General features: G+C 51.2%; 2 protein-coding genes across 2 annotated transcripts in view; one reads left to right on the forward strand and one right to left on the reverse strand.

Annotated features, from left to right (window-relative positions):
* The window catches only part of LOC150063814 (uncharacterized), a 3,418-nt gene extending 1,359 nt beyond the window's left edge, over window positions 1–2,059 (reverse strand). Inside the window, exon 1 of the mRNA XM_090333563.1 lies at window positions 1,536–2,059. Coding sequence (XP_090189689.1) covers window positions 1,536–1,912 — 377 coding nt within the window. The 5' untranslated portion in view covers window positions 1,913–2,059. The remainder of the gene's footprint in view (window positions 1–1,535) is intronic.
* On the forward strand, window positions 1,693–24,087 carry Nub1 (negative regulator of ubiquitin like proteins 1). Its single transcript, XM_090333562.1, has 15 exons — window positions 1,693–1,775; window positions 4,034–4,151; window positions 9,242–9,409; window positions 10,440–10,498; window positions 12,040–12,110; window positions 15,839–16,021; window positions 16,123–16,211; window positions 17,280–17,386; window positions 18,920–19,106; window positions 19,463–19,570; window positions 20,237–20,389; window positions 21,538–21,684; window positions 23,020–23,115; window positions 23,593–23,770; window positions 23,904–24,087. The coding sequence occupies exons 2-15, from the start codon at window positions 4,035–4,037 to the stop codon at window positions 24,080–24,082; spliced, it is 1,842 nt and encodes a 613-aa protein (XP_090189688.1). The 5' UTR covers window positions 1,693–1,775; window position 4,034; the 3' UTR covers window positions 24,083–24,087.
* The last annotated feature ends 3,558 nt before the right edge of the window (window positions 24,088–27,645 follow it).

The following is a 27,645-nucleotide window of genomic DNA, read 5'->3' on the forward strand; positions in this document are numbered from 1 at the left end:
GGCACCACCAGTTCAAGCTCTCCCACCCCCGAGCTAAGGGCCAAAGCCCCCCCCCCTCCTCCTCACCTCACCCCTGCCATCCTCCTCACCTCACCCCTGCCAACATCCTCACCTCCCCCCTGCCACCCTCCTCACCTCACCCCTGCCACCCTCCTCACCTCACCCCTGCCAACATCTTCACCTCACCCCTGCCGTCCTCCTCACCTCACCCCTGCCGTCCCCCTCACCTCCCCCCTGCCGTCCCCCTCACCTCACCCCTGCCGTCCTCCTCACCTCACCCCTGCCAACATCCTCACCTCCCCCCTGCCACCCTCCTCACCTCCCCCCTGCCACCCTCCTCACCTCCCCCCTGCCGTCCTCCTCACCTCACCCCTGCCGTCCTCCTCACCTCACCGCTGCCACTCTCCTCACCTCCCCCCTGCCACCCTCCTCACCTCACCACTGCCACCCTCCTCACCTCACCCCTGCCACCCTCCTCACCTCACCCCTGCCGCCCTCCTCACCTCACCGCTGCCGCCCTCCTCCCCTCACCCTGCCGCCCTCCTCACCTCCCCCTGCCACCCTCCTCACCTCCCCCCTGCCACCCTCCTCACCTCCCCCCTGCCACCCTCCTCACCTCCCCCCTGCCGCCCTCCTCACCTCACCCCTGCCATCCTCCTCACCTCACCCCTGCCACCCTCCTCACCTCACCCCTGCTTGCCAAGCGTGCGGGCCCCGCCCCTCTGAAGTGGTTCAGAGGTGATGCACAGCGGGTTACCTTTACCTACTTCGGGAAAGGAGCTCATTTCCTTCCTTTTGCATAGTACCCTCTGTCTCCCTCCTCTTCTCCCCTCCCTCCCATCACCGCCCAGCGGCCCTGTCCGGGAGGACACACCGACCTTCTCAATGGAGAGGGGTGGGATGGCTCCTGGGGACTGTCCCCGGGGCTGGACCCGGTGGGAGTCCGGGGCCACGTCGTCAGGTCGGGGTGCGGGCAGGGGCGGGCGTGGGGGGTCCACGCCACCGCTCAGGGGAGCGGATCTTCCGGCAGGGTGTCCCGGTCTCCTCCGTCTCCGACGACGCGAGGCCCGGGCTCGGCGCGTGGAGGGCGGGGTCCTTCCCGGGGTCCCTTCCGGCCCGCCCGCCCGCGCCCCGCCCACCTTCGCCACGCCTCACCACGCCTCCAGCCCCGCCCACCACCGCCCCGCCCGCGCCCCGCCTCCGGCCCTGCCCGCGCCCCGCCTCCTTCCCCGCCCACCACCGTCCCGCCCCCGCCACGCCTCCAGCCCCGCCCACAATCACCCCGCCCGCGCCCCGTCTCCAGCCACGCCCTCCATCGCCACGCTCCCCTCCCAAGACACAACCAACCCCTCCAGGTACCCTCGTCCCACCCCTCCAGCCCAGTTTACTCAGATTTCCCGCCCTACGCCCCACCCAAATAAGTCCTCTCATTGGCTCATCTCAGCACACCCGCCCACATCAATCATCCTAGTCCCGTCCAATCCCCGCCTTCCGCCTGCGTGGGGGCGGGGAGTCGGGGGCGGAGCCAGCCTTACCCGGAATGAAAACAAACGGCGGCCCCAGCATCCGGGCGCTGGGCGGGGCGTCGCTGCGGCGGCTGTTGCGCAGGTGGAGAGGCGTAGACCGGCGCCTGCGACCCCGGTCGGCTCCGCGTCACTTCCCGACGACACTTCCCGACGACCCCGGCCCCCTCCGCGACCCCGGTCTCCGCAGCGTCGCCTCCTGACGACCTGGTCCCAGGCGCGACCCGACACGTCTTCTGTCCGGGCGGCGAGGTGAGAGGCGGGGCCTGGGGCCGGGCGGGCCGGGCCGGGCCGGGCATCACGGAAGGCCGGGCGCGTGATGGCGGGGGCCGGCGGGGTACGACTGTGCCCGTGTAATTCCAGGTGGCCCCGGGGACGCCCGGCACCATTCGGGGCTTCTTTCCAGTGGCCGGCGCGCCCCGACGGTCGCGTCCGCGGCCCTCACCACCCTGTCTCGCTCGTGTCTTTGACCCGTTCTTCCTCTTTTCCCCCTCCCCGGTCTGTCCCGGGGCTTGAGCTCGGCCTGGGCGCTGTCCCCGAGCCCTGCGGCCCACGGCCGGCTCCCCGCCCCCGGCGCGCGCGCGCCACGGCCGCAGTTGTGGATGGTTGGAGCTGCGCGTCTGGCCGGGGCGTCCCGGGCCGGGGCTTTCCAGCCGGCGCGGGCCGGGCTCTGGGCGTCGGGGTGGTCGGGAGCCCCTGGCGCCCGGCGGGGAGGCGCCCGGCGTCCGCCCTCAGTTCGGAACGGTCACCTCACTGTGTGAATCCGTGTCCTGGCCTACGCCGAGGGCGGTTTTCGGGGAACGGGTGTATTAAACCCCTGTCCTTCCTCCCCAGCACGCGTCCTCTGGCCTTCTCTGGTTCTGTAAATGTCAAGATCGTGGTTTCATTTTTTTTTTTTAATAAAACATGCAACCTCATGCAGTGTAGGCCTTGCAGGTTGTGCAAGGAAGGGGTGCTCCCCGGAGTTCCGACACATTTGAGGGAGATTTGGGTAGGGTCTCTGAGGGCTGCTTCCAGCTTTCCAAATAATTGGGCTCCGGTGAGCAGCCCATCCTCTCCCCTCCTCGTGTGATTACTTGATTTTTTTTCCTTTTTCTTTTCTGTGGGGGTGTTGGGGCTTGAGCTAAAGCCAGCACTCTACCACTTGAGCCACACCTCTACTTCCAGCTTTTTGTTGGCTGTTTGGAGATACGAATCCCATGGATTTTTTTTTTTTTTTTTTGCCTGAGCTGGCTTTGGCTTTGAGCCTCAGTCTTGAGATATCAGCCTTCTGAGTAGCTCAGATTATAGGAATGTACACCAGGGCCTGGCATGAAAAGCTAGCTGCTCTTAAGAGCTGCTGTGCTTTGCTGTGAGAAGTTGTTTAAGCTGGAGAAGCAAGAATTCTTTCGTGGGTCACCAGAGATACAGTGTCCTCCTTGGGCATCTATTACCCTCCCCTCTTCCTCCCCATCCTGATTACCCTCTTTCTCACCCCAAACTGACATGAAACAGATTTTTAACTTGCTTTTAAAAATACATATTTCTTAGCACTTTTGAATTATACACTTTATATCATATATATTCAGATACATAATAAATATTTCTCTCTTTTTTTTTTTCTTTTTTGTGGGTCATGGGGCTTGAACTCAGCCTAGGCGCTGTCCCTGAGCTCTTCAGCTCAAGGCTACCCCCCTATTCCTAGGCCTGGGTGCTGTCCTTGAGTTCTTCAGCTCAAGGCTACAGCCTTACCCTCGATCCAAGCCCCACTTCCTATTTTCTAGAGTCTCAGGTCCTTTTGTGCCCCAGCTGGCTTTGAACCTTGATCCTTAGATCTCAACCTCCTGAATATCTAGAAGTATAGGCATGAGCCACTACATACATCCTTCTCTCTCTGTCTCTCTCTCTGTCTCTCTCTCTGTCTCTCTCTCTGTCTCTCTCTCTGTCTCTCTCTCTGTGTCTCTGTGTCTCTCTGTCTCTCTCTCTGTTTCTCTCTCTCTCTCTCTCTCTCTCTCTCTCTCTCTCTCTCTCTCTCTCTCTCTCTCTCTCTGTCTCTCTGTCTCTCTCTGTCTCTCTGGCAGACCTGGGGTTTGAACTATGGGTCTGGGCATAATAAATAATTTTATGTATATTTAAAATCTTGAAGTGAGCCAGGCATGTGGCTCACACTTGTAATCCTATCTACTCAGGAAGCTGAGATCTGAGGATTGCAGTTCAAAGCCAGCTCCAGCACTAAAGTCCGTGAGACTCTTGTGCCAACTAACACCAACTAACCACTAGAAAACAGGGAAGTGACATTGTTGCTCAAGGGGTAGAGCAGTAGCCTTGAGCTGAAAAACTCAGGGACAGCATCCAGGCCCAGAGTTGAATCCCCAGGTCTGACACACAAAAAAAACAAACCCAAAAACCTAAAGTGTGTGTGTGTAAAGGAATTTTGCTTATTCTACAAAAGACATCAATGTGTTAGGTAAGTGATACAATGTTTTAGCATGGGATGTGAAATTTTATTGACACACAGTTTTACTTTCAAGGATGGCACAGAAGAAATATCTTCAAGCAAAACTGACCCAGTTTTTAAGGGAAGACAGGATTCAACTTTGGAAACCTCCCTATACAGATGAGAATAAAGAAGTTGGCTTGGCATTAAAGGTATTTTCCTTTGAAGACATAAAATATTTGCTCTGTTATAAATCTCCTTGAGCTGGACGTGGTGGCTCACGCCTGTAATCCTAGCTACTCAGGAGGCTGAGATCTGAGGATCCAGGTACAAAGCCTGCCTGGGCACAAAAGGACCTGAGACTATCTTCAATTAACTTCTAGAAAATGGAAAGTGGGGCTTAGCTCAGGGTTCAAGCCCCAGGACCCCCACAAAAAATAATAAATAAATCTTGATATAATTTTTGAAGCCACCAGAAATTGTCAGACATGACCATTAACTTTGAGTAGCACCAAAAAACATTGGTATTGAGATATGACAAACTGAGTTTTCTTCATTCTATGTATTTACTTTTTTCTTTCTAGCCATTCTAGGGATTGAACTCCTTTGGGCCACATGTGAGGCCCTGAATCCCACCCCTAACCCTTTGACTGACAGTTTTTTTTTTTTTTTTTTGCCAGTCCTGGGCTTGAGCTCAGGGCCTGAGCACTGTCCTTGGATTTTCTCAAGGCTCTACCACTTGAGCCTCAGCACCACTTCCGGCTTTTTTCTATGTATGTGGTATCGAGGAATCGAACCCGGGTCTTCATGCATGCTAGGCAAGCACGTTAACCACTAGGCCAAACTCCCGGCCCTGACAGTTTTTGGACTTGTTTTTTTTTTTTTTTTTTTACCATAAAAGAGAAAAAGCTTATTTTGGTTCATGGTTTCTAAAGTTCTAGTCAAGATTGAGTGGTCAGTCGGCATGGTAACTCACACATGTAATTCTAGCTATTAAGGAGTCGGAGATCGGAGAGATAGAGATCTGAGGATTGGTTCAAAGCCAGCCGGCACTAAAGACCTTGAGACTCTTATCTCCAATTAACCACTAGAAAACAGGAAGTGGTGCTGTGGCTCAAGGGGTAAGGTGGTAGCCTAGAGCTGAAGAGCTTAGGAACAATGCCCAGGCCCAGGGGTAGGGTGGTATCCTTGAGCTGAAGAGCTCGGGCCCATAGTTCAAATCCCAGGACCGGAAAAAAAAATGTAAAAAAGATTGCAAGATTGCATGGTCCTATGACTTTGGGTCTCCGGCAAGCATGGCCTAGCAGAGCAAGCTGCTCACGTCCTGAGCAAGAAAACCATTGAGGTGGAAGCCAGTGGTTGCTCCAAGTCTCTGTTGAGGTCAGGTCCCAGTAACCTAAGTGTCTTCGCATAAGGCCTCCCCTCCAGTAGTGCCACTCAGGGACCAAGCCTTTCTCATAGGCACTTTTGAGGCTCACTGCTCTCTTCAGACCATTCCTCCGCTGGTGCTGGCCTGACATGGTTACGTTTCCAGGTGGGCTTGGGGGTTGGTGGCTGCTCAGGCCCTGCTGTCTGCGCTGTGGAACAGCTGCTCTTCTCCCCCAGACTTTCCCGCACTGTGTTCCTCGGCAATCATTGTCCAGAAAACTGAAAATCCCCTGCCTTTTGTGTGTGTGCTCATGCATGGGTCCTGGAGCTTGAACTCAGGGCCTGAGCAGTGTCCTGGAGCTTGAGCTTTTTTTTCTGCTCAAGGCTAGCGTTCTACTACTTAAGCCTTAGCTGCACTACTGATTTTGTTTGGTGGTTAATTCAAGATAAGAGACTCAAGGATTTTCATCAACCAGAATTCTCAGATTTAGCTTCCTAGTAGCTAGGATTTACAGATGTGACTCCTGGCACCCTGCCTTTCTAAGCAAAGAAAGGTTATATGTTCTGGGCCGGGAGTCTGGCCTAGTGGTAGAGTGCTTGCCTAGCATGCACGAATACCCAGGTTCGATTCCTCGGTACCACATACATAGGAAAAAGCCAGAAATGGTGCTGTGGCTCAAGTGGTAGAGCTCTAGCCTTGAGAAAGCCCAAGGACAGTGCTCAGGTCCTGAGCTTAAGCCCAGGACTGGCAAAAAAAAAAAAAAAAATTTGTATGTTCTTAATAGAACTCTCCTCTGTTAGGACATCTTAGCACATTCTTTGTCTTCCTGGTCTGGATTTCCTGAACATGAGGTAATGTTTATCGGGGACGTTAAATTGTAAATAGAGCATTAAGTTGTCTTGAAGGTGACGGAGATCAGGAGGTGATTTAGGCCACTGGCAGCAGGTTTCATTTTTCTTTTGCAATTCCCTTTCTGAACTTGTATGCTGGGTTTCTTGGCTCAAAAGCTGGATATAGTATTTTAAAAAGACCCGACTTTCCCACCCGGCACCCCGTAGTTCCTGGCACAGTGGTAAGAGTAAAGAAGCATCTTTTTGCTAGTAAGACTTAGTGGTCCATTCACAGCTTCAGAGCAGGGCAGGTTGCCTTCATTCAAAGCTGGCAGCTTTCAGTGCCCTCCTCCAGCCTCTGGGAGAGGGGAGGGGGGTGGAGTTGAAATAATCATAGTGATTTGGTTGGTCAGGCCTGCCTGGGTCAGCCTCCATATGCCTCACAAAAGTGGAGAGAGTGGGGAGTGCCCATCTGGACATTCATTTGCTCATTTTTATCCTTCCTAGTAAACTAACAATAACTCTGCTATGCTCCAGAGTCCTGGGAGTCATTGTAGCAATTAGCAAGACCTGAAAGTAGGGAAGGCATGAACTTTGTACTTTGTAGCCAAAGCAGACAAGGCAGGGTGGTAACCTGTGGGCTGGGCTCCTGCTGCCTGGCAGGAAGGCATTCTGTGGTGCCTACCCTCCAACCTGTGGGCTCTAATGCCGGTTCTGTGTCATTACTGCTGAGCTGAGTTTAATTAGTGTCAGGAGGAAACAAGAAACAACCAGAAGCACCCTAGTGGGGATTTATTGGCTTTTTAGAAAATTACAGAAAGTTGTTGTTGGCCGTGGGACTTGAACTCTGGGCCTAGGTGCTGTCCCTGGGCTCTTCAGCTCAAGGCAAATACTCTACCACTTTGAGCCACAGTACCACTTCCATTTTGTGGTGGTTAATTGGAGATAAGAGTCTCACAGACTTTTCTGCCTGGCTTGGTGCCACGATCCTCAGATCTCAGCCTCCTAAGTAGCTAGGATTACAAAAGTGAGTCACCAGTGCCTGGCTACAAAGTTTTGTTTTTGTTTTGTTTTTTTCTTTTTTCCGTTGGGTTAGGGGCTTGACTTTCCGGCCTGGGCCCTGTCCCTAAGCTCTTCAACTCAAGGCTATCGATCTACCACTTGAACCACAGCACCACTGCTAGTTTTCTGGCAGTTAAGGAGATAAGAATCACATGGACTTTGTGTCCAGGCTGGCTTTGATCTACAACCCTCAGATCTCAGTGTCTTGAGTAGTTAGGATTGATTACATGTGTGAACCACTGGCACCGGCTTTAGAAAGTTTGGTTTTTTTTTTTAATTTAAGAGATTTCATTTAAGAAAATGTGGCTTAGGGCCGGGAGTTTGGCCTAGTGGTTAAAGTGCTTGCCTAGCATGCATGAAGACCCGGGTTCAATTCCTCGGTACCACATACATAGAAAAAAGCCAGAAGTGGTGCTGAGGCTCAAGTGGTAGCGCTCTAGCCTTGAGAATGGCCAAGAACAGTGCTCAGGCCCTGAGCTCAAGCCCAGGACTGGCAAAAAAAAAAAAAAAAAAAAAATGTGGCTTAGTGATAGAGTGCCTGCCTAACAGACATGAAGCCCTGGATTCAATTCCATAATGCCACATAACTAAAATAGCCAGAAGTGGCACTGTGGCTCAGGTGATAGCCTTGAGCTAAAGAAGCTGAGTTCAAACCCTGATTCAATTCCATAGTGTCACATAAACTAAAAAAGCTGGAAGTTAGGGCCGAGTTTGGCCTAGTGATAGAGGGCTTGCCTAGCATGTATGAAGACCCAGATTTAATTCCTTGGTACGACATACATAGAAAAAGCTGGAAGTGGTGCTGAGGCTCAAGCAATAGGGTTCTAGCCTTGAGAAAAACTTGAGGGCAATGCTTAGGCCCTGAGCTCAAGCCCAGGACTGGCAAAAAAAAAAAGCCAGAAGTTTTGCTGTGGCTCAAGTGCTAGAGTGCTAGCCTTGATCAAAAGAAGCTCAGGAACGGTGCCCAGGCCCTGAGTTCAAGCCCCAGGACTAGAAGAGAGAGGGGCGGGGGGAGAGAAAGTGAGGGGGGGGAGATTTAGCTGTTGTCTAGAAATATATATAAGCATATGTGGATTGAGTATAGCCATAGTACTTGAGGCTTCAAGGGGTTTCAGATTTCAGATTTTCAGGCTTTGGAAATACTTGCATAGATATTATCAGCTGATCCTCAGAGCTCCATCTCCTCAGTAGCTAGGATCACAGGCATGAGCCACCAGTGCCTGACTTACAATAATCTCTTCTGCTTTGCACTGGTAGCTCATGCCTATAATCCCAGCTACTTAGAAAGCTGAAATCTAAAGATCAGATTAGGAGCTGGCCTAGGCAGATAGATCTGGAAACTTATCTATAATCAGCAAAAAGCTACAAATGGAAATATGTGCCAGCCATAAGTTGAAAAGTCCAAATAGTGGTCTTAAGTTTGAGCCCCAGTACCAGCACAAAAATGGATAATAATTTTGTGATCGCAAAAATCATAGACTCCTCTTCTTGTCCCTTGGATAGTTCCAATTATTTTCACTTTTTCTGATGAGTCTATTTTAGTGTCTGTTTGTAAATGGTTCTCTTTTCCTGGGTTATCTTGTGTAAGAGCATGACTGAATTTCTCTATGCCCATACTATGTTGGGAGCCAGAGTGGAATCAAACTGTACCTTGATTTGCATCAGACAATGGCTTTATTGTCTTATTGTTTTCTGGCCTTATTCTGTTTAAATGACCTGAGATTTACCATATGAATGTAACACCTGGAAGTTCCCTGGGTCTCAAGGAGGGAAGAAGCTGGAGTGGAAAATAAATGCGGCAGTCTTTACCTGGACTGCAGACATCCCGGACCCGGTGTGTCTGTCTCTTTTTTTTTTTCCTAGTCCTTGCCCCCTATTTCAGGAACCCCAATCTGCAAACCCTGGTTTGCTGCCGGCTGGCCCTGGCAATACTACACTCGTCATAGTTACTGCCCCAGAGCCCCTGGCCGTGCCTGGCTTTCCCGTGCTTGTCTCACATTGGCACTGCATTTGAGCTTCCCTTGTTGCTGCTTCTTCACAGGACCTTGCCAAGAAATATTCTGACAAGCTAGACTGCTGTGAAAATGAAGTCGAGACGATAATAGAGGAAATACGTTGCAAAGCAATTGAGCGTGGAACAGGAAATGAAAATTATAAAGCAACAGGAATTGCAACAATTGAGGTGTTTTTACCTGCAAGACTACGAAAAGTGAGTAATTCCCAAATGAACACTGGAACCAGTACTCGGTGATGTGATCATATAACTTGTTTTTGTTCAGTCTTAAGTTCAGATTTCTTTTCTTTCTTTTTTTTCCCAGTCCAGGGGCTTGAACTCAGGGCCCGGGCACTGTCCTTGGACATTTTTTATTCAAGGTTAGCACTCTGCCACTTGAACCGCAACACCACTTCTGGCTTTTTCTGTGTATGTGGTTCTGGGGAATTGAACCCAGGGCTTCATCCACGCTAAGCCATGCTCCCAGCTGAAGTTGAAATTTCTTCAGGTTACTTTCCATTGACTGTTGTGGTTCTGGAGTCTTAAAGCAGCCTACTCCCAAGGTTTATTCCTTTCAGCTGTTCACAGCTTTTGAATTTAGTGATTAGAGTTACTGGGGAGTCAAAATGGCCACCATGCTTTTTAGAGAACATTCTCAAACTAGTGTACCGTTTTCCTGCTCTGCTGAGTGCTCGGGCAGGACCCAGGTCAGCGGGGTGTGGCCACATCCTCAGTAATGCTACTGTGTCCAGGCCACTCACAGATGCCTTACAACTGGCCGGCGTGAGCATTCCCAGAAGTGGGAGAGTATGTGTGTGTATGTGTGTGTAAAATGTGAGGGACTGTTCATAGTCATAGTGAGGCTGCTCACACAGGCAAACCTGGAGGAAATAGCCAAACACCCCGCAGTAAAATAATGGACAAATGAGTGGTGTTCTCATATAATAGAAAACTACTTAGCAATGAATAATGAAATACTGGTAAACCTCAAATCATGGGGAATCAGAGGCCACATGGTACAGTCTATTTGGTTATGAGGTTGGCTAGCCCTGTGACTGGGGCTTATTGGCAGCTCCCGGAGGACATCCAGGTCAGTGGGTCAGCTCCCTTGGCTTTCCCGGGCTGCCAGCATCTTAGTCCTGGATCAGGGACGAGGTTTATATATAAACCTCAGATGTCAGGTTTTCTGATTTCATCCAGTGAGAGTGCCAAGTAACATGTACTTTTGTTTCTTCTCTTTAAATAGGATAGGAAAAGCTTGCTGGAAACTCGACTGCAGGTCACTGGCAGAGACCTGAGATCTAAGTAAGTATTCGACGCTGTCCAGGTGCCGTGCTGCTCCTCACACGGCTCCATTTGATCCTTCGGGCCGCCCTGTAGGCGAGGCAGGATGGGGCCTCACTTTGTAGCAGAGGAAGCTAAGGCTGGGCGGGGAGGGCTTATGGAACTCCCACTGACCTGGGAGAGGCCCAGAGCACTGGAGAACTGCTCGCTCTTTTCTGTGTGCTGGGCAGCTTCAGGTGGAGCTGGGAACTGCAGGTTCTCAGTCCACCTAGAAAGGAGTGGATGAGGGACAGACATGGGCAAGAGTCTGGTTCGCCAGATTGTGAGGGTTTTGTTGGTGGTGGTGGTGTTTGGTGCTGGTACTGGGACCTGAACTTGAGGCCATGCACTTTACTTGACTCTTTACGCACAGTTGGTGCTCTACCAATTGTGCCATACCACCAGTTCTGACTTTTTGGTGGTTAATTGGATGTGAGTATCCTAGATTGGTCTGTCTAGACTGGCTTCAAACTTTGATCCTTGCCTCTCTGCCTCCTGAGTAGGTAGTATTCTAGAGCTACCAGTGCCTGTCACATCATGAGTTTTCAGTGCGTTGATAGCTCTTTGTGACCTTTAACCGCATGTATAAGGTGATTTCAGGCTGTCTCATCTGTAAACATCACATCCTGAGATATGGCAAGTTGTTTCGCTTGGTGTTTTGAGCACCTGCAAAGCTAGCCTAAGGCTTTCTCTCACTGACTCATTGTCACCTTTGGCCAGGCTATTGAGGGGTGGATTAAAGAAGTGTCCTTCAGTCTAGAGTAGACAGTGGTATGGATGACCTTTGATCCCTGCTTCTCCAAAAAGACCCACCCTGGAAGGGAGAAGATGACAAACAGAATTCAGCCAGTTGTTTTGACCCCCCAATGAAATGTATAGACAACACAGTAGTTCCCAGTTCATAAGGAAGCAAGTAGGGGAACAGTCTAAGGAAGAACTTGCCTCCTCCTATTTCTAGTATCCCCAAGTGAGCTTGCTTGGTTTGAAGAAAAGATACAAAACGGCAAGCATGAGCTGGTGAGGTGGCTCACACCTATAATCCCAGCTACTCAGGAGGCTGAGATCTGAGAATCAGAGTTCAAAGCCAGCCCTGGCACAAAAGGACCCGAGACTCTGACTCAAGGGGTAGGATGGTAGCCTTGAGCTGAAGAGCTTAGGGACAGTGCCCAGGCCGAGTTCGAGCCCCATGACCCACAAAAAGAAAAAATGGCAAGCATGATTAAAAATGTTGTTGTTGGTCCTGGGGCCTTGAACTCAGGGCCTGGACATTGTCCTTGAGCTCTTTTGCTCAACATTATTGCTCTACCATTTTGAGCCACAGCTCCATTTCCAGTGTTTTGAGTGGATAATGAGAGATAAGCGTCTCAGGGGGACTTTTCTGATTTGAACTACAATCCTTAGATCTCAGCGTCCTAAGTAGCATTACAGGGTGTAATGTTATGTGCCACTGATACCCAGCAACTAAGATCTTTTTTAATAGATAATAAATACCTGGTTTTTCTACCGTCTTCCTTATTTTTCAGAATAGCTGAAGCCTTTGGATTTCAAGAAAATTATATCAAGATTGTCATAAATAAGAAACAGCTCCAGCTAGGTAAGATATAGCAAAGAATGCACAACAGTCTAATCCAAAAATAAGGCCTTTCCATTTTTCTTGCTAATTGCCTAGCTGACAGCCACTGCAGCTGGCATGCTGTGGCTTTGCCTTTGGCACGCAACGCCTTTACTGCAGGCTTCAGCAGAGGGGGCAGTGCTGAAGCCCTCCAAGCCCAACCTCACTTATCAAGAACCCCAGGGAACCCAGCTAGCATACCAGCAGCTTGGTGGCTCCTGCTTTTATGGGGGGGGGGAAGGTTTTTTGGGGGGCTTTGGTTTTGTTTAGTGCTGGGTTTGGACTTGGGGGTTCTGTGCTAGCTAGCCCTTTTTGCTGTTATTTTTCAAATTGGGGCTCCCTTTTGACCGAGCTGCCATCGACTGTGACCTTGTATTTTTACTTTCTTTCTAGCTGGGATACAGATATGTACTGTCATGCCAGGTTTTGGATTTTGGTTTTCAGGGGTTTTTTTTGTTTTGTTTTGTTTTGTTTTGCCAGTCTTGGGGCTTGAACTCAGGGCCTAGTCATTGTCCTTGAGCTGCATTTGCTCAAGGCTTTTTGCCAATTAAGCCACGGTGCCATTTCTGGCCTTTTCTGTGTATGGGCTTGTGCATGTTAGACAAGCACTCTACCACTAAGCTATATTCTCAGCTTCCATGCCAGTTTTATTGGTGATTCACACTTGTAATCCTAGCTACTCAGGAAGCTGAGATCTGAGGATTGCGATTTAAAACCAGCTTGGGCAAGAAAGGCCATGGGACACCAACAAACTACTCAGAAAAAGCTGGTATGCTCATGTGGTAGAATACTAGCCTTGAACCAAAAAACCCAGAAACGGCATATAGGCCTTGAATTAAAGCCCCAGGACCAGCATTAAAACAAAGAGTTTTACACTTTTGCCTAGGTTGGTTTCAAAGTAGGTCTTTCCAATCTAAGATTCCTAGAAATCCAGTTTTTGAGTGTGTCTAGACCAAGATGACGTTAAGTTCTGTGAGGGCTTTAATGGGGTGCTGAAACTATAAAATTCCATACTATTAATCAGATCAAGACGTTCAGGCCAGGAACTGAAGGCTCATGCCTGAAGTCCTAGCAACTCAGGAAGGTGCGATCTGAGGACCATGATTTGAAGCCATCCTGGGCAAACAAATCTGAGGGACTCAGTGAGCCCTCACTCACTAGAGTGACGTCCCACAACAGGTGAAATCTATGAAGCAGCAGCATTGTATTTATTTGTTACATATATATTTAAGGCTTTGTAAACCCTCCCATTCTCCTATAAAGCTTTCCCACACTCTTATAAACACTTCATACGTTCTTGAATATTTTCTACACTCCTAAACCTGCGTAATTTTAACAACATAGAAGATTCTGTGTGGGTACCCAGCAGTCAAGTATATATAACTTGAATGATGACGTTTGTGAATTAGTAGCCGTGCAGTACTGATGGTGCTGAAGGTAATGATGATGAGATGAATGCACTGCCAAGCATTACAGCTCTATCCAAGGCTCTGCTTCCTCAGGGCTGCATCAGCCGGTGCAGTATCTTCACCCTAGGTGGTAAGTTCTATTTCCACTAAAGGCTAGGTGGAAATGATCTCTTCATCTGAATGATGAAAATAGTTAGGGGTTGTTGGTTCTGGTTTTTCTTCTGAGTGAGGAGGTTTTTATGAACTGACATGCCACATGAATGAGTCATCTGGGGTCCCATATTCACTCACTGAAATTCTTTGTCCATTTTGACCACGGTTGCGAGATATCAGATTTTAGGCCAACCTCCTCCTCTTCTCCAACCCATAATAATTCATCTTACTCCTCATCCTCCTCTTCTTTTGCTGACTGCCTCTCGTCCATGTTAAAAACTTGTTCAGGCTTATAGCCCCCTTCCTTGGTGATGGATTTGAACATGTCATTCACATATATCTTGGCTCCAGTTTTATCTGCAGAGGCAGCTTCTCCATACAGAGAAATGCTCGAGTCCAAAGCATCTTTGTCAAACCAGCCTTTGCCGGCACTGAGTGGAGTGGCCTGGTAGGAGAAGCCTTCCCTGCCCTGCTTCTCCACTTCTGCGTTGCCACCCTTGTCACCATCGTGATCATCCACGCTTTCCACAGAACTACCCGTTTCTTGACCTTCCTCTGGGTGGTGCGAGAGAGTCTTCCTGCAGTCCTTTCTCCACAGGCCAGTGCAGCCTCCATCCTCACAAGGGCCTTATGGCGGAAGTAGCCGCTCTCTGCGCGCTCTTGTTAAAGTCATCGTTGTTATCAACCTAATATTCTTCTCATCTTCCTTTATGTAGCCTAGAGCCGCATAGCTTTTGCCTTCCTTTAACATGTCGAGAAGTTCCACCTTTTGATGGTAAGCATCTTGCTTGGCACTTGGGTTCTTTGCCAGAAGCCTTAGAAGGCACAGAACATAGGGGTGACTTGGTAGGGATTGAAATAAATTCAAACTTGTACAGAAATTTCACAGAAACACAACATTGCAGAGCAACACAGCATGCAGCGATCAGATGTCGATGTGCAGTGGACAAGGAGAGATGCTGAAGGTATGGGCCAAGTGCTGAGAGCCAGCAGACTGCTGCTGTGGTCCCTGAGCCAATCAGCGCCCAGGATTCAGAGCGCAGTGCGTGGTTGGTGGCTTCCGTTCCGTCAGCCAGTAGTGTGCCACCTGCAGTCTCACCTCTGCAAACCTGCACAAGGGGAATCGCATAGTGCATTTCCATTGTCTACAGTACAGCATTCGTCTGCTTCTGAAATGCATACTGTATATTCAATACATTCGAACTAACATTTTTTATATTTTAAATTTTTAGGCAAACATAATTAAATCCTAAATATTTTATACCTATATATCACAGAATCCTGTGAGGTAGCAAAAGCTCCATGATATACAGAACAAGATATATATCTTAAAAACCTGTGGCATAGTGAAGCCACAATAAGTGAACTGAGATGGTGAGAGACAACTATGTCTCCAGTTAATCAGCAAAAGAGCTAGAAGTGGAGGTATGGCTTAAGTGGTAGAGCTCCAGTGTTGAGTGAAAAAGCTAAGAGACAGTGCCCAGGCCCTGAGTTCAAGCCTCTATATTGGTGGTAACTAAATGATACTGTGCCTTTTTTCATTTTGTTCATGTGTGTCTTTGGCACCATTTAATTAGGTTTGTGACTTTTTAAAAATACCTTCATCTTTGCATAGCACAGGCCTTTGATTTTGTTCCTCTTGTTCCTCATTCTGTCCCATTGGTTTCTGTCCTCATCTTCAGTGACATATTGGTGAGAAAACAGGAGAGAATTCCTTCTCTTCAGGCCATGAGCTTCAAGGGGCAAGAGTGCTGGAGAGCCTCTGTGGATCCCGGCTGCACTGTGGCTTCTCTGCTGCCCCTGGGTTGGGGGCATTCCTTCTACGAGAGGGGAGGAAAGCTTGTGTGCTCATTGTATTTCCTCAGTTTCCTTCTATACTGCCTCTCACAGCACTCTGCGGCTCTGAGTTGGTCTTAGGGTAGGAAAAAGAACTAGGAAGGGTGGATTTAGTTGGTGTTGGTTTCATGTGGCTGAATTCAAGGCTGCTTAACAGGAAGAAAGTTCCACAACCAAATTTAAGCGCATCCTTACCAGAGACAGCTGTGGTGTTCGCAAATATGAATGCAAGCTTCGGAATTCCATTCAGCGCTGGAAATGGACGCATGCTCAGAGGGCTCTCATGACAGACAGCCGTTTCGGTGTTTGCAGGAAAAAGCCTTGAAGAACAAGGGGTGACTCACAACGTCAAGGCAATGGTCCTCGAACTAAAACAATCTGAAGAGGACGTGAGGAAAAACTTCCAAGCAGAGGAAGAGGAGCAGAATGAGGCTGAACTCAAAGAGAAACGAATTCAGAGGACGAAGAGAGGCCTAGAGATACTGGCAGAGAGAGGTACACGTGGCTTTGGGAATCTCCTCGCTCCCACACTCAGGGGACCTCGAGTCTCACTGCGGTTGCTGTTTGGCCCACATTAATGGTGTTCTTTGTTGCAGCTGAGATGGTAGATCCAGAAACGATGCCATACTTGGACATAGCAAACCAGACAGGCAGATCAATCCGAATTCCCCCCTCAGAGAGAAAGGTAAGCGCTGGTCCCATGTGGGCTTCTGGTGAGGGTGGTGCCTCGTTCACCATCGCTGAGCCAGGCCTCGGCACTGTGCACAGTAAAGAGCTCTGGTGACTAGGGGTCAGCCGAATTTTAATGTGAAGGGCAGTGTGCTAGTCATTTTTATTTTCCTTTATTTTCTGCTGGTTTGGGGACTTGATGTCAGGACCTAACACTTTTGCTGAGCTGCCCAAGGCTGGCATTCTACTGCCTGAGCCACACTTCCACTAAAGCTAATTAGAATTTAAGTGGTGGTGGTGATGGTGTTCGTGGGGCTTGAACTTGGTGTCTCTGAGCACTTTTTTTGCTTAAGGTTATGTGATATCTAGATCTTTCTCGAGGATGTTTATAAGACTGAATTAGGTAAAAATTGAATTTTTTTTTTGGCAGTCCTGGGGCTTGAACTCAGGGTGTGAGCACTGTCCTTGGGCTTTTTCCTCAAGGCCAGTGCCCTGTCATTTGAGCCTCAGCACCACTTCCGGCTTTTCTTTGTATGTGGTCCGGAGAAATCAAACCCAGGTCTTGGTGCATACTAGGCAAGCATGCTATCACTAGGCCAAACTCTTGGCCCCCAAAATTCAAATTTTAAGAATTAATAAACTTCAAATAGTTCTGGATCACCTCACGCCAGTGGCTCACACATGTAATCCCAGCTACTCAGAGGGCTGAGATCTGAGGATCATGGTTCAAAGCCAGCCCAGCACAAAAGTCCCTGAGGCTTTTATCTCAAATGAACCAGGAAATTGAAAGTGGTGCTGTGGCTCAAGTGATATAGCGATAGCCTTGAGCAGAAGAGCTCAAGTACAACAAGCACCCAGGCCCAGAATTAAAGCCCCATGATGGACCCCCCCCCCCAAAAAAAAATCACTAAGAGTGTAAACCTACCTGGTCTATCTATAGTAGCCTTATAGAACTGAAACTTCTGCTCCAAATCGAGTTGTGATCTTTTGTTGCCTTATTTACTCTTCTTTGGAATTAATACCTTAGTATAACTTATTTTATATCTTAAAAGTGCTGTTTTTGAGAAAATCTGTTCTTTCCTAGGCACTTATGTTAGCGATGGGTTATCATGAGAAGGGCAGAGCTTTCCTGAAAAGAAAAGAATATGGAATCGCCTTGCCTTGCCTGTTGGATGCTGACAGATACTTCTGGTAAGCATTTTCATACTTGGTGGATCCAGTTTTCAGGGAGACGTCCAGACACACACAGCCCCCCTCCCACTCCTAGGACATCAAGTGCTTTGTTTCTTGATTTTGTTTTTCTACCTTCTTTCTACTACCTGAGCCATACCTCCTCTGCTGCACTTTTTACTGGTTTGGGGTTCTTTTTCTGGGATCCTCAGAGTTCAGCTTCCAAGTACTTAGTATTACAGGTAGGAGGAGCCACCAGTGCAATTTGCCATGCTATCTGTTTATATTTTATGCTTGAACTCAGGGTCTGGGTGCTGTCCCTTAGCTTTTTTACTCAAGGCTAGTGTTGTACCACTTGAGTACCACTTCTGTTTGTTTGGGGTTGTTTTGTTTCTTTTTGGTGGTTCATTGGAGATGAAAATCCCTTGGGTTTGTCTGTGTTAGCTTTGAACCGTGATCCTCCATTCTCAGCATCAGTAGCTAGGATTACAAGCTTGAGCTACTAGCACCTAGCTTATATCATCCCTTTTAAAACCTTGAATTTCTTTCCAATTGACATGATCAAATTCAAGTATAGGCCTCATGGTTCCAAAATTATAACATGTATTCATTGAGTTCTTGAAATAGAACATAATATACCTCAGTAATAGGAGCCTTGTGCTTTGCTGTATTTTGTTTTCATTACTGACTATAAAATTCTAGGTCACACTGAAATGAGCACACCTTGGTTTTATTTTTGTGAAATGAGGCCATTTCTCTCCTTGGTGTTTACTAATCATGAAAGAACCTGTGCAGACTGGTAAGGAATGAGAGGAGTTGAGTGGTATGGCTAAGTTGCCATTGCGTTCTCCTGGACCTCAGAGCCATCTCGGTCAGGGAAAGGTGAATGGGTCAGGAACTCTCTGAGTATAGGTCAGACATGAGTCCTCATCTTAAAGTTCAAGTTCTCCAAGTAGGCAGCAGATTGGGACAGCACCCTTCACCTGGTCGTGTGTGTGTGTGTGTGTGCATGTGCATATATGAGTGTAAAATGGGATATGTATTAAAGACTAGGGATGTTAAAGGACAATACATGCAAAACTTCTTTAGGGCTGGAAGCGTGGCCTAGGGGTAGAGTGCTCGCCTGGCATGCCTGAAGCCCTGAATTTGACTCCTCAGTACCACGTGTACATAAGAAGCTGCAAGTGGTGCTGTGGCTCAAGTGGTAGAGCTCTAGCCTTGACAAAGCTCAGTACTTAGACTCTGAGTTCAAGCCCCAGGACTGACAAAACAAAACAAAATAAAACAGAACAGTATCCAGCCCTTCTCGGCACCAATATTTCCTAGAAAAAGAAGACTGGCTCCTGTTGATTGTACCTGGTAACCAACACCACTGCATTCAAGCTTGGCTCCCTCGTGCCCTGGTCAGGGTGTTAGGCTGCTTCTCCTATGCCTTGGAGGGATTCCGGTGATGTGATTCACAGTAGCCAGCCTTCCTGGGGCGGGAAGCGTTCCAGCAAGCCTGCGAGGCTTCCCGTGGGGCCGGCCCCCCAGTGATGCGTCCTCTCCTTGCAGTGAGTGCTGCCGGGAGCTGCTGGACACGGTGGATAACTACGCCGTGCTCCAGCTCGACATCGTCTGGTGCTACTTCCGCCTGGAGCAACTGGAGTGCCTTGACGATGCCGAGAAAAAGCTAAACTTGGCCCAGAACTGCTTTAAAAATTGTTACGGAGAAAATCACCAGCGGCTGGTCCACATCAAAGTATGTCACTGTCCTTTGTCTCATGTCACACGTCTCTGGAGTTGATGTTTGTCCCTGTTACACTGGACTGCACTGCTGTTGGCGTGAGTGGTCTGGAGAGCGTTAAATGTTTTGTGAGTCAGTGTATGTTGAACTCAGAGGAGCACAGCTTGTTAGTCATAGACCCCCGGCAGTCCCCCACCCCAGAGACCGTCAGGGACCTATGTCCCATGGTGCCCTGCATGGCTGGAGACAGGCCCCGCAGCCCCAGGGACACCTGCATGACATGATGCCCTGTAGAGAAAGGGATTTGACTGCACACTCTGTACCTGGAATTGCAAGCCAGAAGACGCCGTCCTCTTTTTATCTGGTAACAGGGAAACTGTGGGAAGGAGAAGGTGCTGTTCTTAAGACTCTACCTACTTCAGGGGATTCGAAACTATCACAGTGGAAATGGAGAAGAGGCTCGGGAGTATCTCAGCAAGGTAAGAAAACGTCCAGCTAGCCATTTTCACCAGCCTTTCCTAATCCCGGAAGTGAAGCGTGCTGTCTGGCAGCACATTTTGTGACGTGTGAGAAGCGCCCGTGCCGTCTCTCCTGTGATGTACCCTGTGAGCATATTTGCATTCGTTAGCCTACAGGCCACAGGCTGTGATAAGGGTACCTTCAAAGCAGGGACTTTAAGAGGCCAGGCCAAAGAAGCACTGCACTCCGGCATTGTGGGTCACTCCTGTCGCTGCCTCTGCTGTGTGCAGAGGGAGCCAGAGAGTCGGCAGGCCTCTACGTGAAGAGAGGACCCAAATGTAGTGAGGGCCTTGACCTAGACTTGACCACCTCGCCAGGCCTTTCTGTAAGGGAGAGGAGTGCTGCTGTGGGCACAGCTCAAACTCGGACTTTTCTTAGAAGGGGATCCTGGGCAGCAGTCACTTGCACGATACCTGCGTGTTCACCGTGTTTGATTACAGATAAAGTACGTAGACGAGTTGTCTATAGATTGTTGATAATAGATCCCTACTGGTTGATAATAGATTGTTTAAGGTTTCCATCTAAAACCCGACGCAGTATTCATGCAGAGCAGAGTCTGGTTCCTCTCAGGCTTTAGCTTTATGTTTAGCTATTGTTACGTGACTTAAATTTCTCCCTGTTTGTAGGCAAGTCAGCTCTTTAAAGAACTGTACATAGATCCGTCGAAGGTTCACAACTTGTTGCAGTTGGGTTTTACCGCCCAGGAAGCCCGGCTTGGCCTCCGGGCCTGCGACGGGAATGTGGATCACGCAGCCACTCACATCTCCAACCGCAGAGAGGTAATGGCCCCCGCGTCCACTGCCCGGGCTTTTGAGCGTCTGGGAGGTGTGAGGATTGTTTTAGAAATGTCTGAGCTCTCTGGGATAGGAAAGAGCGAAGCAGCACAGCCCATAAGAGGTGTTAGTGCCGGGAGTTTGGCCTAGCGGTAGAGTGCTTGCCTAGCATGCATTCATGAGTCCATGAAACTCGTATCTCTTCTTTGCCTGCAGAAAGCCAGAAGTGGAGCTGTGGATCAAGTGGTAGAACACTGGCCTTGAGGGATGGGATTGGATTGAATAGAGGTTTTCAAACCTCTATTGCTGCACTATGGAATCAAACTTAGGGCCTTGCACAAGCTAGATATGTATTGTCACTGATCTGCCTTCCCAGCCTCAGATTTTTTTTTTTCCAGTCCTGCGGCTTGGACTCAGGGCCTGGTCACTGTCCCTGAGCTTTTTTGCTCAGGGCTAGAGCTCTGTAACTTGAGCCACAGTTCCTTTTCTGGCTTTTTTGGTAGTTTAGTAGAGATAAGAGTCTCATGGACTTTCTGGGCTTTGCTGTCAGAACTGGCTTTGAACTGCAGTCCTCAGATCTCAGCCGTCTGAGTAGTTAGGATTATAGGTATAAGCCACTGGCACACTTGACTTTGTGTGTGTGTGTGTGTGTGTGCGCCCGTGCCCGTGTGTGCCCGCGCGCGCGCATCTGCACACACACGAGCACAAGTGGGCACACATTTGCATTAAAATCTCCTTTTTTTAGTGACATTGACAAAACCCATATTGGGTGTTTCCAGTAAGGTAGAAGGAAGGGACCAGAGCTGTTTGCAGCCAGCTCAGACCCTTCCAAGGAGCAGGTTGAGGTGACCTTTGTCCCCTTAAGCATTCTGTGGGGTGCACCTAAAGTATGGGGGGGGAGTTTCAGCAGCACACTCAGCCCAGGATCCTCTAGTATGTGGCTGCTTCACTAGGGTTTGGGGATCCCCACTGGAGCAGAGTTCTTCTCCAGGGCCTGTGTGTGGCCCTTGCTGTCTGATGGGTGGGAAAGGACAGGTGGCAGGTGGCAGGGAAAGGACAGGGCCCTGTGGCAGCCTGGAGGACCCTGCAGGGCTCAGGGAAACGCAGTGGCCATGGGTTGGTCTCTGACTCAGTGGGCTCACTGTCTTCTGAAGGAGCTGGCTCAGATAAGGAAGGAGGAGAAGGAGAAGAAGCGCCGCCGCCTGGAGAGCATCGACTCCCTGAGACGAATGGGCTATTCTGCACATGCGGCCAAGCGGGCCCTGCACCATGCCAGTGGGAACCTAGAGGAGGCCCTGCAGGTAACGTGCACCTCCAGGCTCCGTGGGTGTCCTTCCCGGGGTCATAGGGTATGAGTGCTAGTCTTTAATTTTTTCACTCAAGGCTGGCAGTCTACAAAAAGCTCTGGCTTTTTGCTAATTAAGTGGAGATGAGACTCTTACAGCCGGGAGCAGTGGCTCACGCCTGTAATCCTACCTGCTCAGGAGGCTGAGATCGGAGAATCGAGGTTCAAAGCCAGTCCGGGTACTAAAGTCCATGAGACTCTTATCTCCAGTTAACCACCAGAACAGGCATCGTGGCTGAAGGGGTAGGATGGTAGCCTTGAGCTGAAGAGCTCAGGGACAGCGCCCAGGCCCAGTGTTCAAACTCCATGAATGACCAAAAAAAAGAAGTCTTACAGATTTTCCTGCCCAGGCTGGTTTTGAACCCCGATCCTCAGCTCTCAGTCCCCTGAGTAGCTATGATTATAGTGGTGAGCACAGATGCCCGGCTCCTCTTCCATTCTTGGGTGAGAAGTCGATGAAGATGTGGTGGGCCAGGTCCTGTGCTGCGTGGCGCTGCGTGGCGTGGAAGACCACTGACTCCAAAGCTCAGTGGGAGACAGACACAGCTAGATCCCACAGGACCTGATTCCACAAGGAGCTGCTCTCTCAGCAAGAGGCTGGCCTGGCAGGCAGGGCCCGCAGGGGGAAATGCCTGCCGTCACACTCACCCCTGCAGGAAGCCTTGGCCTGCACCGGCCTTTGATCCCCCCATGTCTCGGAAGGCTCCTCGGGTTTTTTGAGGCAGGTGCTCTACACGTGAGCCACATTCTCAGCCATTATGCTGATAGGGTCTGATGTGTTTACTTGAAATCTTGAACCACAGTCTTCGTGTGTCTGCCTTCCACTAGCTAGGATTATAGGGTACACGTCACCATCCCAGGCTGGCTGGGGAATGAGATCTCATTAACTTTTGCCTGGCCTGACAGGGGTCTTCCTGATCCTGCTGTAGCTGGTTCTGACAGGTGCACTCCACCATGCCTGGCCACCACTCTGCTTGCTTGGCATCCCTGGGGGACTCTGGGCTTCCCGGGCCCCTTCTGTGTCTGTGGCACTGGCCTCCAGAGCTGAGCTCTTTGCCTTCAGTGAGCAGCAAGCTCTGCCAGGCCTGGCTGCTCCTCTCCCATGCCACCTTGTCCCAGGCTCTTTGGTGGGTCTCCCTGCTCAGCCTCAGGTGGGACCTCTTTCCCTGCTCCCTGAGCTTAGTGTCCCTGGCCTGTTTGTCCCGCGTCCGTGGGCGCTGGGGCTGTGCTCCACGCGTGTTAGGTGTGGGCTCTGTGTTTCACTGGTGATGAAAGTCCTCTGTGCTTACAGTTCCTCCTCAGCAATCCTCACCTGTGGTGGCTGCACGGTTCAGACCCTGACTCCAACAGCCACCAAGGAAGCCCTGCGCAGGAGAGCATCGACCAGGTGAGTGCCCAGCTTTGAGAGCGTTCCTGGGTGGGCAGCCATCGGTGGGCGGCACTGTGTCTCCATCTCCAGATAGCCTGCCCTGGGGGCCAGGAGCTGAAAGGGGGCTCTGGCAGGAGCAGGTCACCTGACGCTTCAGCCGTGTGCCCCCCCCCCCGCCCCCTGAAAGACCACGGTCCCACCCAACCCGGGTCCCGAGTGCCAGCTCCGCGCCTTCCCGTGCCTTGAGCGTCCTGGCCGCTTACTTCGCAGTGCTTGTGATGGGGTGTGACTGGCACTCTGCTGCCTGGCACTCTGCTGTGGCCCCACTGTGGCCTGGCCTGGGTGACTGTCTGGGATCTAGGAACCCAAGTCATCCATGACCCCTTCTTGTGGGCTTCAGACCCGCTGGCCAGAGAGTGCCATGCAGGAAGGGCGCGCTGGGCGCCCCCGTGTCCCCTGTGTTGTCCATGACTCTGTCGCCCGTGTCCTCCGCAGCTGGTGTACATGGGTTTTGACACAGTTGTGGCCGAAGCTGCGCTGCGGGTTTTTGGAGGCAACGTGCAGCTGGCAGCTCAGACCCTGGCGCACCACGGAGGGAGCCTTCCTCCTGACCTGCAGTTCCCCGGGGAGGACTCCTCGTCCACGCCCTCCACGTCCCCTTCGGACTCTGCAGGTAGGCTGACCTCCCGGAGGGCGTCCTGTGAGCGGTGGCCGGGGAGTCCCTGGCACAGGCCGGGCGCTGCAGCCAGCCAGGGCCGCTGTCCTCAGGCGCCCCCTCCCCGCCCCCCCGCCCCGTACCCCTGCAGGAACCTCAAGCGCCTCCACAGATGAAGACATGGAGACGGAGGCCGTCAACGAGATCCTGGAGGACATCCCCGAACACGAGGAGGACTACCTGGACTCCACGCTGGAGGACGAGGAGATTATCATCGCAGAGTACTTATCCTACGTAGAAAACATAAAGTCAGCCCCCAAGAGAACCTAGAGAAGGAACAGAAATGGGTGCTTCGTTTCTGCTCATAAACCCGTCATTGTGAAAGTTGTAACGCACGCCTTCTTTTGTTCCCTTTGCTGTGGATGGATGTTGTTCTTTGGTGAAGGTGGGGCAGCGGGGACGCCCAGAGGACAGAGGGGAGGTGGCCTGACTGCGGTTCCTTCAGGCTCCCTGCCTGTTCCCATCCACAGAACAGGCTCAGACAAGCCAAGGGGTGGTGGTCCGTCCTGGGGGCCTCCAGGCACAGGGCCAGTGCGGGGCGTGCCGGCCTCCGTCCTGTGCAGCTTGCCTCTGTCCCTCTTCCCCTGCCGTCCCTGCCGGGCCAGCATCGTTCATGTCACCAGCACCCCCTGCGCAGCTACCACCACACTCCATCCTTCAGGCCAAGGGCTGTGTTGTTACCCGCCGGGCACAGGCGGGGCACAGGCCCTCACGGCAAATGCTTTCGTCTCGAGACACTGGTGATCCATACTCCTTCCTGGCCCAGTGAAATACGCACTTACTGTTCAAGGTTGAGATCAGACTTTATATGTGTCAGTCCTTGCTCAAAGTGAAGCTTGCATTAAATAGGAAATGCCAACCAAAGCAACTTACTTTAATGAACGTTTTGACGCTGCTGCCCTAAACCCACGGCTAGCTGGGAGCCTTAGATGTAATTTCTCCAAGTTTTGCCCTAGCTGGATGCCAGGAGATGGTGCCCGTGTCATGTGGTCAGCCTTTCGTTGGCTCTAGTAGCTCCTCCCCGTGTCCCGTGTCCCTCAGATGTGGCCAGGACTGCAGCCTGGGGGTGGCAGGTGGCACCGAGTGCCGGGACTGCGGCAGTGTGCTGTACCAGGGGCCAACTACCACACTCGACCCCCGGCAGACGGCACTGCCGAGGCGAAGTGATTTCTCGTCCTCCTTCTCCTGTGGAGGACTCTGATGGAAAGAAAAGGTGGAAAAGCCACTTGAAACTTGCTGGCCCAGCTACCGTGACTTGCAAAAATTTAGCTCTGTGCTTTGATGTAGGGTTTTTTGGTATCAGTACTGGGGCTTGAACTCAGGACCAGAGAGTTGTTCCGTAGCTTTTTTTTTGTTTGAGGTTGTTCTCTACCACTTGAGCCACGGTGCCACTTCTGACTCTTGTGGTTAACTGGAGATAAGGGTCTCCTGGACTTAACAGACGTAGATCTCAGCCTCCTGAGTGATTGGGATGATAGGCTCGAGCCACCAGTACCCAGCTGTGGTCTGACATCTTGAAAACCTCTTCATGTAGTCGTGGGCTGTGGTGGGTAGCTTGCCTGGCATGTTCCCAACAACGGCAGTTGCTGCTTTGAGGTGGCACAGGTGGAAAACAGGGCTTGGGGTCAGGCAGGGCGGGCCACGAGGCAGAGAGCCTGGGCTTCACTGAGATTTGGGGTGACCCAGAGTCTCTGACCTGGCCCTCCTGCAGGTATGGCTCTGGAGGCCTGGCAGCGGAAGGCGGATGGGTTTAAAGGCTGGGCAGCACAGTCTACCAGCAGGCACCAGGTGCTACTCTCCAAAAGCCGCCGAGACCGCCAGGCCTGGTGGAACCTGCCGTGGGCAAGAGCATCAGGCCAGGCTACTCCGAGAGCCAGGGGAGAAAGAACTCTCCAGACCCGGAACGTGAGATGTGACCTGAACTTGTGTTGGAAGGGCTGCTGTCGCCCACCCAACAGCCTTGCAGTCCACTGGTCCCCTACACAGGGTCTTGCAGGTTGGGACTGACTGCGGAGGACTGCGAGGTCACCTGAGGCAGTGTGAGGACAGACTGAACCAAGCCCGTGACCCTGGCCGTGCTTACACTGCCTTCCCTGCCAGCGTCTGCCCTTCCCCGGCCAGCTGGCATCCATCACAGGCGTAAGCATGCACATGCACCTCGTTTCCTATGGGGGGTGCTGCGGATTAAACCCAGAGTTTTGTTATGCCAGTTCCGGAGCTGAAACTCAGGTGCCATCCCTGAGCTCTATTTTGCTCGAGGCTGGGGTCCTACCACTTGAGCCATAGCTGAGTGTGAGTGTGTGTGTGTGTGAGTGTGTGTGTGTGTGTGTGTGTGTGTGTCGGGCTTTCCTGCCTGGGCTGGCTGGTCTTGAACCCTGATCCTCAGATCCCAGCCTCCTGAGTAGTCTGGATTACAGGTGTGAGCCATCAGCACCCAGCTTTCCCAGAGTTGTGTTTAATAAAGTACTAAGCAAAAGCTCTGCCGCTGAGCTGCAACCCCTCTTTTAGGAGTCAGTGGGTCCAGCACATCCAACATTACCTTCCCTGCCATATCTTCAGCTCCGGGCACTGGACTGGGGACCTGTCATCATCACGGTCTGGCATCAAGCCAGGCTATCTCCGTGGTGGAGCAGCCCTTCCTGACAGACTCGACATGCGGGGCATTCCCCTGGCTGGGAGGGTGGCAGTGGGGTGCTGGCTGAGGCCGCATGGGCAGTGTCATGGCAGCCTCTGGGAGAAGGGGAGCAGGAGTACGAGCAGGCAGCTCAGTGTGCCCGCACTTGTCCCAGCCCCCCTCCACCTGCATCAACACCCAGGCAAGGCCTGTCCAAAGGACGTTAGGCCCCACTTGTTGTGGGGCTGTACCTGCCACTGAACAGATGCTTCCCATGGCCTGCACTTCTGTGGCAAGGGTAAGTCCCTCCTTCCCATAATGCCATTCTTGCATGAGGCCTGAGCATCTCAAGAGTGCAGGTTAGGGTCCGTGAACCCTGAGACCCAGGGGGCAGAGGATCTTGCCAAAGAAACACCTCAACCAGTCAGGTGCAAAGGGCCTGCCTTGGTCTGATTCACAAGCCAGATACTGAGATTGTGTGTGTGTGTGTGTGTGTCTGTATGTGTGTACACGTGTCCTGGGGTTTGAACTCAGGGCCTGGACACTGCCCCTGAACTTTTGCTCAAGGCTAGTGCTCTACCACTTGAGTCACAGTTCCACTTCCAGATTTATAGTAGCTTTTATTGGCGATAAGAGACTTATGCCTTCCCTGCCAGGCTGGCTTTGAACCACAATCCTCAGATGTCATCCTCCTGTGCTAGGATTACAGGCATGAGCTTTAAATGTCAGCTGCCTGCCCTCTGTCACCTCTTGATGTGTCATGTTGGTCCCATGGCGTCCCTCTGCACAAGGCCAGGTAACTGGTGCATCCCTCCGGTCCACAGGGAATCACAGGCAGCGACACCGCCCCCACCCCCAGGATGGGCCCACAGGATGGGCGGGAGAGCCAGCCCTGGCTGCTGGCCTCTCACATGCCCCTCCTCAAGGTGACCTTGGTGGTAAGCCCCTGATTCAGAAAAAGCAGCCCAGGCAGAGCCTGGTTGGGCCTGGACTATCCCAGAACCCCATCCTTAGCCCTGTCACCCCCAAAGGGAAGCCAGGCTCAGTTGTCAAACAAATCCCACTTGCAGCATTTGGAAGGAAGTGTATTTGAGTGCTTCTTGAACAGCTGCGGGGAAAGGCCAGCTGCCAGGGCTTTCAGACCTGAGGCCCGCGGTCCATGCTTCAGGCTGGAGTGCTGAGCTGGACCGGCCACCGGCCAGCCGGGTGACAAGGCCAC

This window comes from Megascapheus bottae, chromosome 5 (genome assembly GCF_031878675.1).
Source record: "Megascapheus bottae isolate mThoBot1 chromosome 5, mThoBot2.hap1, whole genome shotgun sequence".
In the NCBI taxonomy this organism is placed as follows: Eukaryota; Metazoa; Chordata; class Mammalia; order Rodentia; family Geomyidae; genus Megascapheus; species Megascapheus bottae.